Source organism: Phycodurus eques, chromosome 20, assembly GCF_024500275.1.
Source record: "Phycodurus eques isolate BA_2022a chromosome 20, UOR_Pequ_1.1, whole genome shotgun sequence".
NCBI classification, from domain to species: Eukaryota; Metazoa; Chordata; class Actinopteri; order Syngnathiformes; family Syngnathidae; genus Phycodurus; species Phycodurus eques.
In genome coordinates, this window is record NC_084544.1 from 11,748,117 (window position 1) to 11,766,381 (window position 18,265).

General features: G+C 38.5%; 1 protein-coding gene across 3 annotated transcripts in view; it reads left to right on the plus strand.

Annotated features, from left to right (window-relative positions):
- LOC133395401 (ephrin type-A receptor 7-like) overlaps window positions 1–18,265 on the plus strand; it is a 151,833-nt gene that overhangs the window by 97,952 nt on the left and 35,616 nt on the right. For 2 of the 3 annotated variants that reach the window (XM_061664244.1, XM_061664245.1), the window contains exons 5-6: window positions 4,144–4,473; window positions 17,271–17,395. In XM_061664244.1, the coding sequence (XP_061520228.1) occupies window positions 4,144–4,473; window positions 17,271–17,395 (455 nt within the window). Of the gene's footprint in view, window positions 1–4,143; window positions 4,474–17,270; window positions 17,396–17,573; window positions 17,608–18,265 lie in introns of those variants that run through there. The other variant, XM_061664246.1, reaches the window with a different exon arrangement.

Sequence of the window (18,265 nt, forward strand, 5' to 3'; positions counted from 1 at the left end):
GCACGTGTTACAACAGTGTGGCTTCGTAGTAGAAGAGTGTGGGTACTAGACTGGCCTGCCTGCAGTCCAGACCTGTCTCCCATTGAAAATGTGTGCCGCATTATGAAGCGTAAAATACGACAGCGGAGACCCCGGACTGCTGAGCTGTACATCAAGCAAGAATGGGAAAGAATTCCACCGAAAAGCTTCAACAATTAGTGTCCTCAGTTCCCAAATGTTTATTGAATGTTGTTACACACAGTGGTAAACATGACCCTGTCCCAGCTTTTTTGGAACCTGTTGCAGCCATAAAATTCTATGGTCATGATTATTTGCTAAAAACAGTCAAGTTTATCAGTTTGAACATTAAATATCTTGTCTTTGTAGTGTATTCAATTAAATATAGGTTGAACATGCTTTGCAAATCATTGTATTCTGTTTTTATTTAACACAACGTCCCAACTTCATTGGAATTGGGGCTATAATAATAACAAGAGTGATGAATAAACTGTGTAATGTAAATAGAATAGTTTTTTTTTTTTTAATGAGAATTCAGTAACATTCAATAAAACAGAATCTTGGAGTACTTTTAATACTCCGTATGTCTGCTAAATTAAATAATTTACTAAGGAATGCTGCTTGTATCATGTTAATTTTTTGTGGTAACAGTACTTTAGATCTAATGGGCCAAGTATTGTATTTCTTTCTTAAATTTTGATGAGGTTATGTTATTTCTACTTGAAAATAATTAACCTGAAACCTGCTTTTTTGTTTCATATTGATGGTACAGCAGACAAAACTGCATTCTTCCCTGTGGCCCTACTGTTCGAGACAGATACGAGAAGACAGCTACTGGACCCTAAATTAATTAGCAGGTCCCCTCGAAATCTTGGTTTACAGTCATCAAAGAGTGCTTTTCTTCGTTTGAACTGACAGCAGCCAAAAGGGACAGAGCGACAAACGTGCACGCAAGGCGCCACCCACTGGCGTTTGAAAGTACTGCAACCCATAAACTTCCATTCAGTTGTTTTTCACTGAAGATAAAATGTGCGTTTTAATATTTCACGAACTCTGCAGAAATATTCCAAATGTATGCTTTGATGCTTGCGTCAGTGTGTCAACTTTACCGGTGCAGCTGCAAGATTTTGAGAACTGTTGGTCCTGATTGGAAACCCCAAGCAGCATGAAATGTTGTTGAACCATAAGCAGTTGATTTGCCAAGGCGAAGGTTTAATCATTTTATATGCTTGACCTATGAGTACACATTTTTATCCAAACAAATATATGCTACATACCTGATGATAATAATAATAATAATACATAACACATAAACGATCAACAATTGGATGATGTCTGGAGGTTGCATTGCATTCTATCTAAATATGGTTTTATTTAATGTCATTTTTCCCCCATGTTATCACCGATAAACACAAACATGCATATTTAGACAAGTTACTTTTATATTTACAAGTGAAAAGTTCCAATGTCATCTGAGGTACATTTCTTTGCAGTGAGTGGAATTGCTGCTGACGGTGCGATGATGGCAGCATTTTAACTGCTTTGGGGAGAAAACAAATGTGTTGTAAAAAGTGATGCACAATGTTTCCCAATGTATGCCTCCGCAAATTGAATTGTTTGATGCTGACAACCACCAGCAAGAATGACAAACATAGAACTGCATTGACTAGTAGCCTGGATGAATCCATCAATTCGGATAATGTATAGGTTTTAATTATATGTGCAAAAAGCCACTCCCATAGGTTGAGGTATTCCTTTTGAATTTGCTTTACATTTACGGCAGACAATTTGCAGGCTGATGGAATTTATGTAAATCAACAAGGAAGTTTGTCTCAGATGGGGAGTGTACAACAAGAGCAAAAAATAGGAGAAAGATGAGTCGAGGAGAGTAGGACGGGGACGCAGACTTGGGTTATGCATTGAAATTGTCAAGCAGAAACGAGAAAAGTTCTTTACCAAGGCAAAGCAAACATGAATAAAGTCCCAGCTGAGTCGACATTAAATGCGTGTGGGTTCACACTAAATGCTCTTCTGATCTTATGTAATTCTCCTCTCAATGTGGGTCCAGTGGAGTGAGGGAACAGCTGTGGTATGTGACGTGTTTGCTCACGCACATGGCAGCACCCCTTTACTTATTCATTGCGCAGGACACACGCGCACACACACACACACGCACGCGCACACACACACACACACACACACACACACACATTGGCATATAAAATGCATGGGCTTTAATGGACCTCAACTCTATTGAGCCCTCTGTCTGCAAGGACTGCGGGAAAAGACAGGTTAGTCAGGACACAACTGAATGAGGATTATATTCCGTCATCTGATTTGCACTCTATTGTATTTGTAAGCACTCTGGGGTTTAAAATAACATGCAAAAGCTCCACACACAGAAGCTAAAGTGACTTTGTATACCTTGGTGGGGATCTCACCAAGAATAAAAGTATAAACCAAAATTTTATTGATCTGACAGTCAAAGAAAGAAAGACAATGGGGATGGTATATATTAATTTAGAGGAAGTGACACATCATTAGCCAGGGGATTGTTCAAGCTTATTAAAATGTACTAAGACACATTTGTGATAGCACGTCATGCATTTTCCTGGCAGAATCAACACCATCCAATTATAAATGTAGAAGCAATTGTTACAAGAACCTGTAAAGCCTTCTCCATAGAAGGGATGGGACCGTAGTGGTCCGTGCTGCACGGTACAGTATACATTTATGGATCACAGTTTTTCAGTTTTACACTAGCTACGCACTCGGGGCTAGTAAAATAAAACAAAACACAGCTTCTATGCAGTTGCTGGCTTCCCCCAAATTATTGGAGTGATCAATTCCTTTTCTGTACCTCAGTAATATGTTTGTTTGCCTCTTCCACTCCAAAAATGCAAAACGTTCTTTTAAATATGGGATGTGATCTTTCAGGATGTTTTGTTTGCAAAACCACGGAAAATACAAACAGACCTGCGGTCCTCCTTGCTTGCTTGCCTGTACTTTTAAAGCAAACACAAAGCAGTATGACAAAGTTTCTCCTGTGTTCGTATCCTGATATACTGTACATAACGCTTGCTGGACACACCACAGTCGAGCAAACCCTTGAAATAAGTTGTATTATTCAGTACACTACAAAATGCTGATTTTGATAGGCAAAGTAAAGAAAATGTAAATGAAAATGTACCAAACCGTGGCCCAAAAAAAGAGTTTTGGACAGTACGTGTGTACCGTACCAAGTGTGTGCCTATTTGGCAAATGTTATCCATACTAATGGCGATAAGCAATTTCAGGCTATAACATTAGGTACACCTGCACGATATCCAAATCTCCAATACTAGATTTTAGATGTAAATAAGAACGTCAACCAAATTCTTTCCGAAATGTATAGTTTCCATCAGGATACAACATACAGTAGTCAACCAGATTGCTTGATCCAAATTCAACCATTGCTATATGAATTCAAATTGCATTTTGAGTTGACAATAGTTAAGGCTTTAACTTAGCAGTTCAAATCGGCTACATTAAGCTTTTAAATGACTTCCTGTAAACATCAAATATTGCTGCTGCAGTATAAAGTTTTAGTGATTTAACATTTTAGTGTGGTAATAAAAACAAACCTCCTGGTCTCACTGTACCTCTAACTTAGGTCTATTTATTCGCCTCTTTCAGCCCCACTGAGACAAATTAGCCTTACTTGTACTAAACTGTTGACCCTAACGTTAGCGCTGGTGTCCATGCTTGCTGCTGCATGTTTTGTGTTCAGGTGATAGAAGCACTTCCATAAGCCTCTGGGATAACTGAACCCATTTAAGTTTCAGTACTTATTTTCGGTTGCATTTTCTTATTACTTTTCATCAAAATAACTTTTTTTTTTTTTTTTTTTTTTTAAAACATCACTTTCTGGATAAAACAGGGTTTTGATTGAGCAAATCAGGGTATCATCGTATTTATGTTATTGTCGTAGTAATGGTATTAGTAATACTGTAGTTGCAGTAGTCGTAGTAATTGATCAGCCTCTAGTGGAAAGGTTTGGATTAAAACATTTTGACTTCGGACTTTTACTTTGTTTTCAGTTGCTTCAGTTGTTCTGTGAAATCTGATATTATAAAGTAAACTAACATACATTTCCTTGTCTTTTAGGACCCCCCTCACCACCTAAAGACTTGGTCTACACCGTGAAGCAGTCCACTCTCATCTTGGAATGGGCTGCGCCTTCCGACACAGGTGGCAGGGTCGATCTGACCTACAGCGTGGGTTGCCGGCGCTGCGCTGGCAGGCAGTGCGAGCCCTGCGGGGCCAGCATCGGTTTTGTGCCTCAGCAGGTCGGTCTGACGGAGAGAACGGTGACGGTGGTCAATCTCCTTCCCAACACTAACTACACGTTCACTGTGGAGGCTTTGAATGGAGTGTCTGAGCTTCTGCCCAACAAGAGGTTCTACACACAGGTCAATGTGTCAACAAACTTACCTGGTGAGTCATGTTTATTAAACATATGTGATATTTTAGATTATATATTCTACGAGTCAGGAGATGTCACTTTCATAGAGTTGGAGCGGAAAGGTGAGCACATTTTTAAAAACAATTAAGAATCTTATGTAATGATAAATGGACAGTATCTCACAGCTGAGTTTGAATAATAACAACAACAATAATTATTGTTGTTGTAAAATTAAGTAAATAAACACAGGAATCACATAAAACAAGACCAGGCCTTCAAGATGTGAATACACACATACAGTGTATATTTCCCTAACAAACTTGCTGCAATCCTTTTTGGTTTTTGAAAATGTTGATTTGTATGCAAATTGCTCACCCAAACAAAATCAAAATTCTTCGAAGATTGGCAATCTAATTAGAGAATCGACAATAGTGACACTGAAAGATGCACGGCAAGGAAGCAGATGATAGAAAAACAATAAGAAATGAGTTGTTTTTGTTTGCTTGCTTAGTTCATTTGAATTTAACAAAGGAAAATGGGCTTCGTAGCTCATACGAATGGGTGACACGTGATTCAAATTGAGTAATAAGATGAAAGCAGCCAGTATGATGGTCTTTCTACTAAGCCTTAACATATTTCATGACATATGACAAGTGTCATAATGGAATAAAAACATCTTGGTCTATGTCAACTGTATACACAACAACCCCCTCCAAATTGAACAACAAATATCATGGGTAGTAGATCAAAAGCATAGATCCATGTGGTAAGCAATGACAATTTAACAAAGATGTAGTCGCTAAAATGGTATTTTGATATATACAGCATTTATATTTTCAACCCGGTATTTATAATTGTTCCTCTGGCCACGATTCTTCCTTTCACTAATCTTTTTCCCCCCTCTTGTCTGTTGGTCAAGTTACAACTTGCCACAGTTGTGATTTTTAGATACTATTGGATATTTAGGTTTGCCTGCTAACCGTGTTATGAGGGATTGGTCAAGGAGTTGGGGGAGTGTGTTTGCAAGGGTTTCTGAAAACTTTCAGTGTCAGAAAGTATTTAGACTGACATTCGGTATTGCAGTGATTAATGCTGTGTATGTGTGCGGATTGTAGTAGTCAACAGTGTTTGTAATGGCATTTAATTTTGGAATGTTACTCTTTTGAACTCCACCTTCTCGACTGTGCGCATCCTCAAAATTGAAAGTCTGTACTTTTATTTATTTATTTATTTATTTATTTATTTTTAGACAGAAAAGATAGAAACTAGTTAGAATCAGAATCATCTTTATTTGCCAAGTATGTCCAAAAAACACAAGGAATTTGTCTCCGGTAGTTGGAGCCGCTCTAGTACGACAACAGACAGTCAACTAACAGAGAATACCTTTGAGACATAAAAACATAAAAAAAAGACACATAATTAGTTAGATACATTTGAGTAGGTGTCTTTTGTTAAAAATCGAGCGCTATATTGCTTTGTTGCAGAAGCAGGACCACAGTAGTTAGGTTCTTTGTAATGTTCTAATCGATGAAGATGTAATAAATTAGCTTTTTTTTTTTTAGCAAATTAAAATAGCAATCATGACTATGGTGTGGTGTTGATGTTGGTGCGCAACAGTATATGGTAGCAAAACAGGGTACAATCCCGACTTGAACAATGTAGTGTGTGGTAACTCGAGCAAGATGGCTTTTTTTTTTTTTTTCCTGAAATGATTTTGGAGATGTGAGGATTCAGTCTGACAGCAACGATATGCAAGTTGAAGGTATGTTTGCACATTTGTTAAGGAGCAGTAGATTGCTCCCAAACAGATGGAATTGTAAAGAATATTTTTTTTCAGAGCCCCCCAGGCTATTGGGGGTTATGGGGGTAGTTTTGCATGTTTGGATGGATGGATAAATTGGAGGACTGGGATAGAAAAGTAGCAGGGGTTGCGTGAGTAGATGTGCCATGGGGTGGATAAATGGGGGATCAGAATTACCCACGGCTGCTTATCTAGTTGTTGTTTTTTTGTGTGTCGCCGTGTACGTGCATCTGCGGTACATGCACCGGGCCATTTGTGCGTGACAACATTTGTCATGTTCGCTTGCATGCAATGAACTCTGTGCATCTCCGTAGGTGCAATAACGATACGACGCAATGGTATATTCCCCCTGGCTTGTTCAGCTTTTGTGTGTGTGCGAGTGATTGAAAACACACGCGGGTTGAATGTCTCGGCCCCTGGTGGTACTTCCAAAGCCCTTTAGCTGAGGCAGAGAAGTAGAGAGGGATGCAGGATGGCTGAAGTGTTGTGGTGGGTCAGGGAGGAGGAAGGATTGGCATTTCAATATCCTGAGAGGATTACTGGCTCTGCTTAGATGGCTGGTCCCCGCGGAGTTACACAGGCCTGAGAGACGGACGAATAAAAGCAGAAGGCGAAAAGGGAGCGGTTGAATATAGAAGTTGATGGGATGAGGAGAGGTGAGTGGTGTAGCAATGCGAGTCGAATGTCTTCTGGGTGCAGAGGAAAAGAGGCTCGGGGATAAAGATGTAGTGCAGACACCCATAGATGCTGTGCGTACAACAGCAACTTTGTCTGAACTCTGTCATTGCGGCGCTTGAGGACAGTAAAGACGGCGAACTCAATGAATGACTCAAAGTGGAGAAGCTACCAAGGAAAAGTGTCAGAAGCACTACAAGTTAACAGTCAGGTTATGAGCTGAAATAACTTGGAAACGAGATGATGAATGTGGGAAAACAATGCATACAAATTAAAACATAGAGCAAGAAATCAAATATGAGCAGAAAATGAAAAAGTCCCAAGATGATTTATTTTGTTCAGATAATAATGCTCAGTTGGGGGTTTAAAACAAGAGCAGTGTGTTTATTGTAATATATGTTTCCATGTAGTTGTTATTAACGTAGTTGTACTTAATAGAAAATTGCCACAGGAAATTATCTGAGGAATTTTGAAAATATTTGGTTCAAAATGTTTCCTGGGAACATACATGCAAACAAATATCTTTAAATAAATACTGTATAATGTGCTTGGCTGGTGACCAGTTCAAGATTTCCACCGCCTCACAAAGTCAGCTGTCAGCAGGGGTAGACTGTGAACATGATGCAGTATAGAAAATGGATGGGAATAGTTTTCAAAAATATATTTTAAGTTATTGTCTGATTTTGTTGAAGTTCAAACTTTATGATGATGGTCAACTGTTCAAAAACTTAGGGGTCACTTAGAAATACCCTTTTTTTTATATACATACCACTTTAACAATGCCTAGGCTGTATTTCTGATTAATTTTATGGTATTTTAATTCATTCACAATTATTCCTATAAAATAGGAATTTACAGAAATTGTGCAGGAATTTTGAATTGGTGCTGAATTGTCCTGCATCATCCGAAGGTTGTTGCAAATTTTGGCCTTGTCTCATCAGTGGTCACCACAGCGAGTCACTCAAATGATGTGTCTTGTACAGTGACAGTCTGAATCTATCAATCCAACCAATTCCTATAGCACTTATCCTCACAAGGTTCACAGGAGGGCTGGAACCTATCGCAGCTGACTCTGACAGGAGACATATAGACAAGAAAGTGTTCATACTTCGATTCGCAACTGTGGTCATGAGTTTTAGCATGTTTTTTTTTTGTTTATTTCTTTATGTGGGACCTGAAGAAAAAGAGAGAGAAAAATAGCACAGTGACAACATCTAAACGCCACTCAGGAAGGCCAGAGCCCAGATTCCAGCTCTCAACCTCAGAACTGCAAGGCAAATGCGCTAATGACTGGTCAACCATGTCGGCAGTCTGAATCTAATGTTACCTAAAATAGGAGATGGAGCTGAGTCAGACTCAACACTTTTTTTCAACCAACGATAGATGTGAGCGCATGCTTCTGTGTGACTATTTGAATATCAGTTTGCAAGTCATAATTTGGCTGGGATCACTTCTTTTGGACTTTTTGACATTGAGTATTTGCTGTTTTGTCTGAATCACAGCTCCTCTGGCTGTCAATAAACACACATTTGCTTTTCTTTATCGGGTTCCCAATAGCTTTTCCCCCCCGTCCACTTTCACACCTCTCTACCTTTTCTCCGCTCATCCCCGCCTTCAGCACTCTGCATGGAGGCATTTGAATCCTTTTTTTTTGCCTCCTTAATTAGAAGTGATGGGAAGGTGAGGCTTCAGCAGGCACTAAATGAATAGAGTCATCAAGCTACTTTTCAGGACTATAGCACAGCCACTTAAGATGCTTTGTCACTCTGTGATGGGAATTTTAATTGCCTATCTCTTGCCTTGTAATTGGAGTCTATGAAGAGGCACTCTGAGTCTTTAGCCATGTGTGCTCTGTATATGGATTTAAAGTTTTTTTTTTCTCTGTTGTCGTGGAAAGTGTGATGCTCACTTTGATACCAAGGCAAAGCTTGGGGGAAGGTGACCACACAATACTGTAGGTACTGTATAATTCAGGGTTGAAGGGCAGACTCCAATGCAGTTTAAGTGGTAAAAATACAACAATGACAAAATGATGCCAAGGGGGGACAGCAATCATAAAACTACAGAATTTTTCTCAGTATAATACCTTGTAAGGTGCCTCTGCTAAGAGAGCCTCTGTTGAGTCCTGCTGTGCAAACAGTGGGGAGTCTCCATTGAGATGTCGCTGTCTTTCAGAGCGGTCGCCAAATTCTCCATGATCCAGCCAGAGAGGTTGGTGACAGGCTAATTAGCTCATCGGATGAAGAGCAAACACTTTTCATCATGCACAGGCATGCCTGTATGTACACGTACACAAAGTTGCTCTACCAGTCTTTGGCATCACCTTCACATTACAAAATTCTAAAAAATTCATATAAAAATCAAATCATATACAGTGATCCGAGCTCATTAATGCGTATCATTGATCAGTCAAATTATGTTACATTACAATCTAAAATCCGGGATTGTGATCCCAGACCAAAAAATGTTCCACTGAAAATAACACATCAAAGACCCTACAAACCAGGAACAGTGAAACAGGGAAATAATGCATGAGAGAAGATGGAAATTTACTTACTTCATAGTGCATTGGTACAAGGTACAGGTTGAAAATCATGGTTCCAAATTTAGCAGGATCACATGTACTGTAGATAACAGGATTAAATGATTTAATGTTAATTGATTAAATTATTTGTAATTGCATACTGTACGTTGTGGATGCTAATTGAATTTCGATATTGTAATAAGACCAGGGTCATAACATTATTATTTTTTTTAAACAATATCTGGTACATTATGTGACCACAGCATTATGACCACAATCTAAAGAGAGAGCGAAAACATCTCTAAACTCAGAGATAACACAATGCAAAACATTAATTTATCCATCCATCCATCCATCCATCCATCCATTTTCAGTACCGCTTATCCTCACTAGGGTCACGGGTGTGCTGGATCCTATCCCAGCTATCTTCGGGCGAGGCGCGGGTTACACCCTGAACTGGTCGCCAACCAATCGCAGGGCACACATTCATTTAATAAAATATATTTATTATAGTTTGCTACAGAACTGGGCTGCCTCACACTGAGCCATTTCTCAAACTTTAGTTACCAAATTAAGCTCATATATATATATATATATATATATATATATATATATATATATGGTTTTAATTATTATAAAATTATAGTAATCATCTGTGAATATATCCTATGATTAACTCCACTCCCCTCCAAAAATATTGGAAGAGTGAGGCCAATGCCTTTGCAGTATTTTTGCTGAAAACATTTGTGCTTCACATCAAAAGATGAATATGAGACAAGAGATCAGTAGTTCAGCTTTTACTGGATACACAACTTAGAAGATACCTGCATGCATCTATCTATCTATACACACAGAGAACACACAAATGGGGGACTCGAGTCTAGTCGATGGGGGGAGGATGTTGGGACTGGAGCAAGATTGTATGACTTGACATGCGACTTGCTTAAACCAAGAAATGACTTGACTCGACTTGCATGAAATTTACGGGCGACTCAACTTGACTTGCTTGATCTTTCCCACAGGGACTTGGGACTTGCTTGAGATTTGACTTGAGACTTTCTTGTGACTTGCACATGGGTGACTTACTTCCCACCTCTGTATATATATATTAGGGCTGTGGAAAAAAATCGTCTCACTCGGCTAAGTCGAACCGCATAAATTGGTCAACGCAAAAATTTTATTCATTTCAACATGATGTATGAGTAAGCTGACATACAATGGTAATCACTAGTGCGCTAATGCTAATAGTGAATGCTAACCATTTTCTCAAAGGCTAATTTTGTTGCCTCAGATTCTGTACAGTTTATACCATACCCTCAGTAACAACATATGCAGTTTAAGGATAGAAGGTCCAGCCCTCATAAATGAAAATAAAATGCATGTTAGTATGAGCATGTTAATATTAAAACATAAATAAATAAATAAATGGGGGAGGCAGCGATTACTCGACAAATTAGCTATAGGAAAATCAATCCTACAAAGGTTCAATAATGACAGCCCTTTTAGATTTTTGCACTGGTATTCATTGTTATTGAGTCAAATTCTGACAAGCATTTGCATTTTTCACAAAACTTACATAACTCTGACTTTAAAAATTATGTGGACCATGTGACTGAGACTAGAATTAACGTGAGATTTTTAAAATTTGTCTAAACACAAATGCGTGAGAGGGCTTGAAAACTGAGACCACAATATGCATTGCCAGTGATCATTAAAACAGGTCGGAGGCACAAGTGCAGACAAGGAAGTGATTGACAGACACATGGGGAAAGGGCAAGTCTGACATGGCGCCGGGGAGACTAATGAACAGAGAGGAGGTACACGACTCAGAGACGGGCAAGGGCATGCTATTCAAAGTAAAAAAAATAAAATAAAATTAAAAAAAAGAATGACCCAACATTTTGAAAAGTAAAGACTAACGTTGGTGACATCCAAACTGAGTATCAATTTGAATAGGAACAGCTGATTAGTTAGAACTGCGTTGTTTTGGTTAGCCACAATGCTCATTGTTTGTCTCTTTCACTCTAATCAAGTAATATTTAGAGGTGGTACTGATACTGCAAAAGCATCCAACCAGCTATCCAGGCTTGTCCAAAAATTATCATAGACCATAAACAGGTGATTAAGGTTTGCCATGGCAACGTCAGTGCTGATTAGTTTCTTAGTAGAAGCAAATACATCCTTTTTTTTTTTTTCTTTTAACCTGTCATGATAAATTACAAGAGATCTTTGTCATCATCATGATCAGTTGGCAATTGACTCTTTGTCTTACTAGCTTGTGAGCGCAATGTTCTCATCCTGCTCCTGGCCACCCGCCCACTGACTGACACTTTTAATTAGGCCGTCACTGAGACTCTTTTTCCTTGTTCCGCTAATAGACACTATTTTCTTTCGCTTGCAATCATAAACCCAATCAGAGACACACATGCACAATTTGGTGAGTCAAATTAGAGCAACATGTAATTTTATAGTTTAGATGAAAACGTCCAGTTGTCTCCTCTTTGATGGTCCTCCCTTTCACACATATACTTTTCCAAAGTAGGTTTGTGTGTGCGTGCGTGTGTTTTAATATCCTCCCTCCCCTCTTTCTTCCTACATACTCGTCTGAACAATAATAACCACTGAAGATTTCTATCAGCTCACCTCGCCTCCGTACCCTCCCTCTCTCTGCTGCTGAGATTTTTTATTATATTTTGAGAATAGAATAAAGGTATATATTTGCATTGAAGCATGAAGGCTTTATAATCTTGATATCCTAGAATATCTGATGTCTCAAATCAGGCCTTGAAAGCAGCATCCCCTGCAGCGGGATTGAGAACAGTATCATTTTGGACACAATCCCATGCATGAAGATGCTCATGTCTGGTAAATGTCTAAACTCTTTTTCATGGTCATGCAACTGCGAATCTGCGTGTTTTTTTTTTTTTTTTTTTTTTTTTTTCCCCCCCTCTCTTCAAAGAACAACATTAATAAGATAACTTTGAAGATTTATTACAACTCACTGGTAAATAATGGATTCAACGCAACATTCATTCATAACATCCCACATTTACAGGCAGCGATTATATCTCCAGAGATTGACGAGAGGCATGACTGCTGTAAAATGGATTGACGTTAAAGTTGGATGAACATCTGCTGAACATTTTGAATTATACGGTTAGAGGAGATTTAACCATCCTTGATTGAGTTGACTACTCAGACAATTTGTGTGAGATCTTCTATAACACCACTAGGACACTTGCTCTAAAATGAAAAGCAGTGCTTGAAAATGTTAAGAAAATGGCTTAAAATTGTTCAGCATTTACTGTAGATTAAGTGAAAGCTAATTAGCCAGCCAGCCATATCAATTTCAAACTAAAATAAACAAATTGCACATCCCAAATGCACACTCAGTTTGGATTTTGGTCTCCATAGAAATGCTTACAGGAGAAAAATCTCCAGGGAGTCCCAAATCTATGAAACTAAATGTTCCCACTTCTCCGCTGTCACTCACTTAAATTGTGCCACCATCCGTTTAACTAAGGTAGGAGCCAGTGGGGCTGCATCCAGTGGGGATGGCTTTGCTGCTTTTCTGTTAACCCTGAACATAAAACATCTCCTACAGTAGGACTGTTTTTATTACCTCAATCTATCTAGACCACCGCTTCCGTCTTGTCTGTTCAATCTGCATGCAGTGGCTCATTGCTTAGGCGCATCGTCGCATGTACTGTAAAGTTGCGCATGCAGCACACGTGGTTGAGAAGCAAAACAATGAAACCCGATGTCATCTCAGCTGAGGCACAAACGGGCTTACAGAAGCTACCGAAAATACATTTAAACAAACATACTGTACAGGTGAGAAGATACATAAAGAAAATGTGAGATATTGATGTAGAAAATAAAGGTGGATTCATAAATGCTAGACATGATTACAAGTCTGCAAGTTCCACCCTCTGGATGCTGTTGCCATTGGGTGGGAGGTTCAGTCTGTCTCCTTTGATAATAAAACAGCGATGCCAGTTGTGCAACCACTGCCTTTGTATGCACGGATGCAAGAGCCTAAAGCAGCAGCTGCCATTTCGTGCCAAAGTCAATTCATGGCTCTACCTGCCATAGAGTGCCGAGCTCGAGCCGCCACATAAACCCCAGTGTCTGCATAACGAGAGGCCTGTACTGGGGCTGTGCATCACGAAGCAGCTTTGAATTGAAATTCATAAGAGTCTTTCAGGAAACTAGCTTTTCAGTCACACTCTGCGAGTATGGAAGGCAAAGTTAAAACCAGCTGCATTATTGCGCCATTGCATGCGTGTTGTGCAGTTTTAACTAAGATTTATAATTGTGGGAATGATTTAATATTTCTGCGTTTTGTTGTTGTTTTTTTTTTTTTCTACTGAATTTGCATTTCCCTTGTGCCTAGATGAAGTAGACATCTCATATAAAGGCAGCAGCTATGTTTTAAATTCACTCAAAAATATTCTGGTTCTTACATTGTGCTAAACTTCACCTCATATTCTTCCTCTATTATTTCCCCTTTTCTATTCCATCATTGTGTCCTTTTGAAGTCTGCAAGCCCTATCTGTATCAGTGATTGATATGCATGCGCACTGCAAAGCTTTCGTAGTGGGTATTTTGTGGAGCTTTGTGACTAGCGTCTATGAGTGTCTCCCCCATAGTTGTTTTTGCTGTATTGATGAGAGTTTGAAAATAACTTGTGCACTTCCATCACTAATCTAAGGAAACTTCTTGCATGCATTGCTGCCGCCTTTTCTACACTGCATGTGAAAGTCATTGTCTGTTTTAGCTTTTTAGATTATAGTCAACATCAAATCTAGCCCCTAAAGTACAATTTCATACTCCTGACTTGAGTGACAGAAAACATTTTAAATGTAATATGGCTTTTGTATTATGTTATTATTGTGTACACTGTACTGTTTTCTATCATTGACAGACATGTTTTTAATGATTTTTGCAACAGTACCTGAATATTTCACAAGGTATCAAATTTTGCATGGTACACACAATTGTTAGTTGGATCATTTATGTTTCAAAAATGCAAACCTGCACTTTGGACCTTGCAAGTCGTCTTTGCACAGTAGTGAAAGACCCCTTATTTTCAGCGGCAGAGGTGTAAAGCGGGAAGGTGATTGTGGGTGCAAATCTATAGCGAAATCATCCAAACGTGTTCTTTGGTGGTGAGATTGAGCTCTAATGTGTTCTGGGATTCAGGGGCAAGCACCAGTCTTATGCATAATTCAGCACAAAGCAAGCAAAGAAGTGCAAACAGCAGTCTGCAGTTAAAGGTGAGGTGAGCAGATTCACTCTATGTTTTTGATTTAGTGTATTAAGCTGAGGTTTTCCTCTGTATGGAGTCTCAAGAGTTGTGTTCGCCTTTGTCCACTAGTTCCATCATGAAAATATTTTTGTTCCTGAAGTGGTCGTTTGACTTTCAGAAAGGATAGTAGTCGTCTGTCCATATTGTATGTCAGCAGATATGTTTGGAAATATAATATATACTGTATTAACAACTGAAACTCCTGAAAAGGCGTATCGAAAATAAGTAAATAAGAAAATAAGTCCAGTTTAAAAGAGGAACGATTAAACAAGTTGTTGATGTATTTATTTTTTGGTCTTAATACACTATTGTGTTGAATGTTTGCCGGGCAGCCATCCTTTTCCTAAGTTGGGTTTCATAGCCTTTACCTAATTTGTTTCCTGCTTTCCAGACAGTAAACTATCAATGATTATGACTTTTTAATGTATGCATCTGCACACACGGCATGGTTTCAGTCTTGAATTTTCATTTAACAAAGGTCACCCTGTGAGTTCATTTAGCATCGTGCATTTTAAGGTTGTAATGAAACACTCAACTGTTGTTTTTTGGGGGGGGGGATTTTTATAAGTATCGTCATGAATGATGAAGAATGATTTTACTCCTTATTTTATTATAATCAGTACGTTGTCCATTCTTCTACATATACACTGCCCCTAATATACAGTACAAATTAAAATGAATGGCTTCATTATATTGACTTGATGCATTACACTGCACACATATTTGTAAAATATTAGCTGGTTCTCCTCTCATATTTGAAATGTGCAAAAATTAAGAGGATTGTGGCCATCTATGACAATCTCTTTCGTGTCCTGGATGTGCAGGAAGTGTTATAAAAGCCAACGAATGATTTTGTGAGGAACAACCAAGAAATACAGTACCTTAACAGAGCAATCATAAAGTGTGTGTTTTCTTCTTCCTCCTGTCAACCATGCATGTAATCAAGTTCTCAATAGCGGCTGATGACACAAGCAAACTGCGACAATTCTGACTGTTACAGAATATTCCATGAATCAATGTTTTTTTTTGTTTGTTTTTTGTTTTTTAAAGCCAAATTTAGACAGCTGGAGTGTGTTTTTAAATCTGTTGCTTAATTGACTGTCATCTTGATTCATATGAGGGTGGAGCATGATGGAGCTTCAGATTATTTTGTTTGCAGACGTGAAGTATTTGTCTCTTGAGTCAAACATTGCAGTGTGGCTGTTGCCATCAAGAAAATAGATGAAATGTTGGTTAAAGGTCAGGTGAAAAGATGAGCCGAAAGAAGGACAGCAGCAAGAACGAAGGGGAGTTCACTTTTAAGGTTACCGATTCGGCTGCAGAAAGGACATGTGACAACGCAATTGTGTCCGGGGGGGGGGGGGAACAACAGAGAAAAACTACGAAAAGTAACTTTCATGCCAAAGAAAATTATTAAGGGCTTTGGGAGATTTGGAAACAATAATGATTTAATTTTTATCAAATTAAATTTATTGAAAAAAACTCACTGTAAACACCCCCTTACATTGCTCCTAATTGCTAAAGTCTACCAAAATTTAAGAACATTTTGACTAACTAAGCCTACCCTATTATTATTATTAGTGGTGTTGTAATACATACAATATATTTTTCTGTTTATGCTGCCAAGTCTGAATTGTGTCACTTGAAAATGTGCATATCATTTGTTCTTTTCATTTTCAATTGGCAATCACAAATCAAAAAATGAAAAAGTAATTCATTATTTCATTTTTTGTTTTTTAATCAAACACAACAAGAAGACAGATTTTTGTATTTGAATTTTAGGCTCAGATTACAAAACAAAATACAAAATGGAAAAACAACCCTCAGGATTGAAAAGGGACATAATGAATTCTTGGACATGGATTATTTAACCATTTTGTGTTCATCCGGACTAAGAAGTTGGTAATCTTTCAGCATGACTTTGCCTCTCATGGAGCGACTGAGAAAAAGTTATTGTGGTTAGATTAATTGACAGACTCAAAGAGCACAAAAAAAAATAAAATGGGTGTTTGAATTTGGAAGAGTCTCCATCCTTTAGTCTTATGTCGATGCCAACTTGTCAGTCAATCCATATCTGCATTGATCTATTGTCAGTCTCAATGCGCTTCTGTCCCCCAACACACACACACACGCGCGCGCACACGCAAACACACGCACGCACGTACACATGCACAAGGTCTCTTGAATGACTAATCCATTACTGCTGTCCTGCTCCTTTTTTCTTCCTTCTTCCTGAAGTAGAATATTGGCGGACTCCCCCATCTGTCCTTAAATATAAAATGCTTTTTCTTTCAAATCTGAACTGAAAATACTGTCGGGTTGCTGAATAAATCAATATGCGTTTTTGAAAGGAGAAAAGAGGTCCTTTCTTACACTGTCACACTGTAACTGCAAGAGCAAAAATGTTACTTATGTCCTTGACAAATAGAAAGCTATTGAGAGGACTGTATCTTCAGAAGACCAAAGTTCTTAAAAAGTGACTTTCTATTCTTCTCTCTCGCACTTCCTGTTTATGTAGCTTCATCTCTGATAAGTGAGCTACGAGCCGAGAAGATTGAGGAAAAAAGCATCACGTTGGTGTGGAGGCAACCTTTGTCCCTAAACAGAAGCCGGACGGAATACGAAGTCAAATACTACGAGAAGGTAAAGCCAGTTTTAAAATGTAAGAAGTCATAAAAACTGAATGTGCAGTGGACAAACTGAGCCCAAACCTTGGTTGTGGAACATTTTGGAGCTTGACCTTAAAATGTTATGTATCAATTGGTGCAAAAGTCAAACAAGAATTTGGAATCCGAATGTGAATAACCCTTCCTCATGACAGTATCAGTGACGATAAGGCACAGAGGAATGATGACAGTGGACAGCTGGTGCTTGGACAACTGGTTCTCAAAAGTGAGTACCTAGGACAACTGGTCCTCGAAAATGTGGAAAACTAGTCCACGTAATAAATTTAACAACAAAATTAATGTAACTTTTTTTTCAGCTTGTGGGATCACTGCCGGTGTGATATACAGTATATGTGAAAAATAGTTTTTGAGCAAAGTTACTGCACATTTATGATCAAAATTACCTTACATTACTAATATACTAATAACTTGAAAATTAATTTCAAAATACTGAAATCTCAATTTAAAATTTCATGAAAATGTATGTCTGAATAATGTAAATTACAAAATTTCTTTGAATCCTATCCGAGGACCAGTTGACCACCTAGGTTTGTCCAAGGGGACCAGTTGTCCTACAATGGCCTCCAGTCCCCCACCTCTGGCCACCGGTAGCCATCACAAACACAGGTTGGCTGAAAGAATATATATGATATGAGCTTCAGGTGTAAGGTAGAGTTGTTTATAGGCAGTTAAACATCTGCCAGTTGAAAATATTTTTTAAAGGTGTTTAAATAAGGGCCTGTTTTTAATTATCAATTACCGTGGATAACCACGGTAATTGATAATGTCTTGCCACACTAATTTAACACAGCTCTCAACAGTCGGTCGTCATAGTAAATCTGTCATG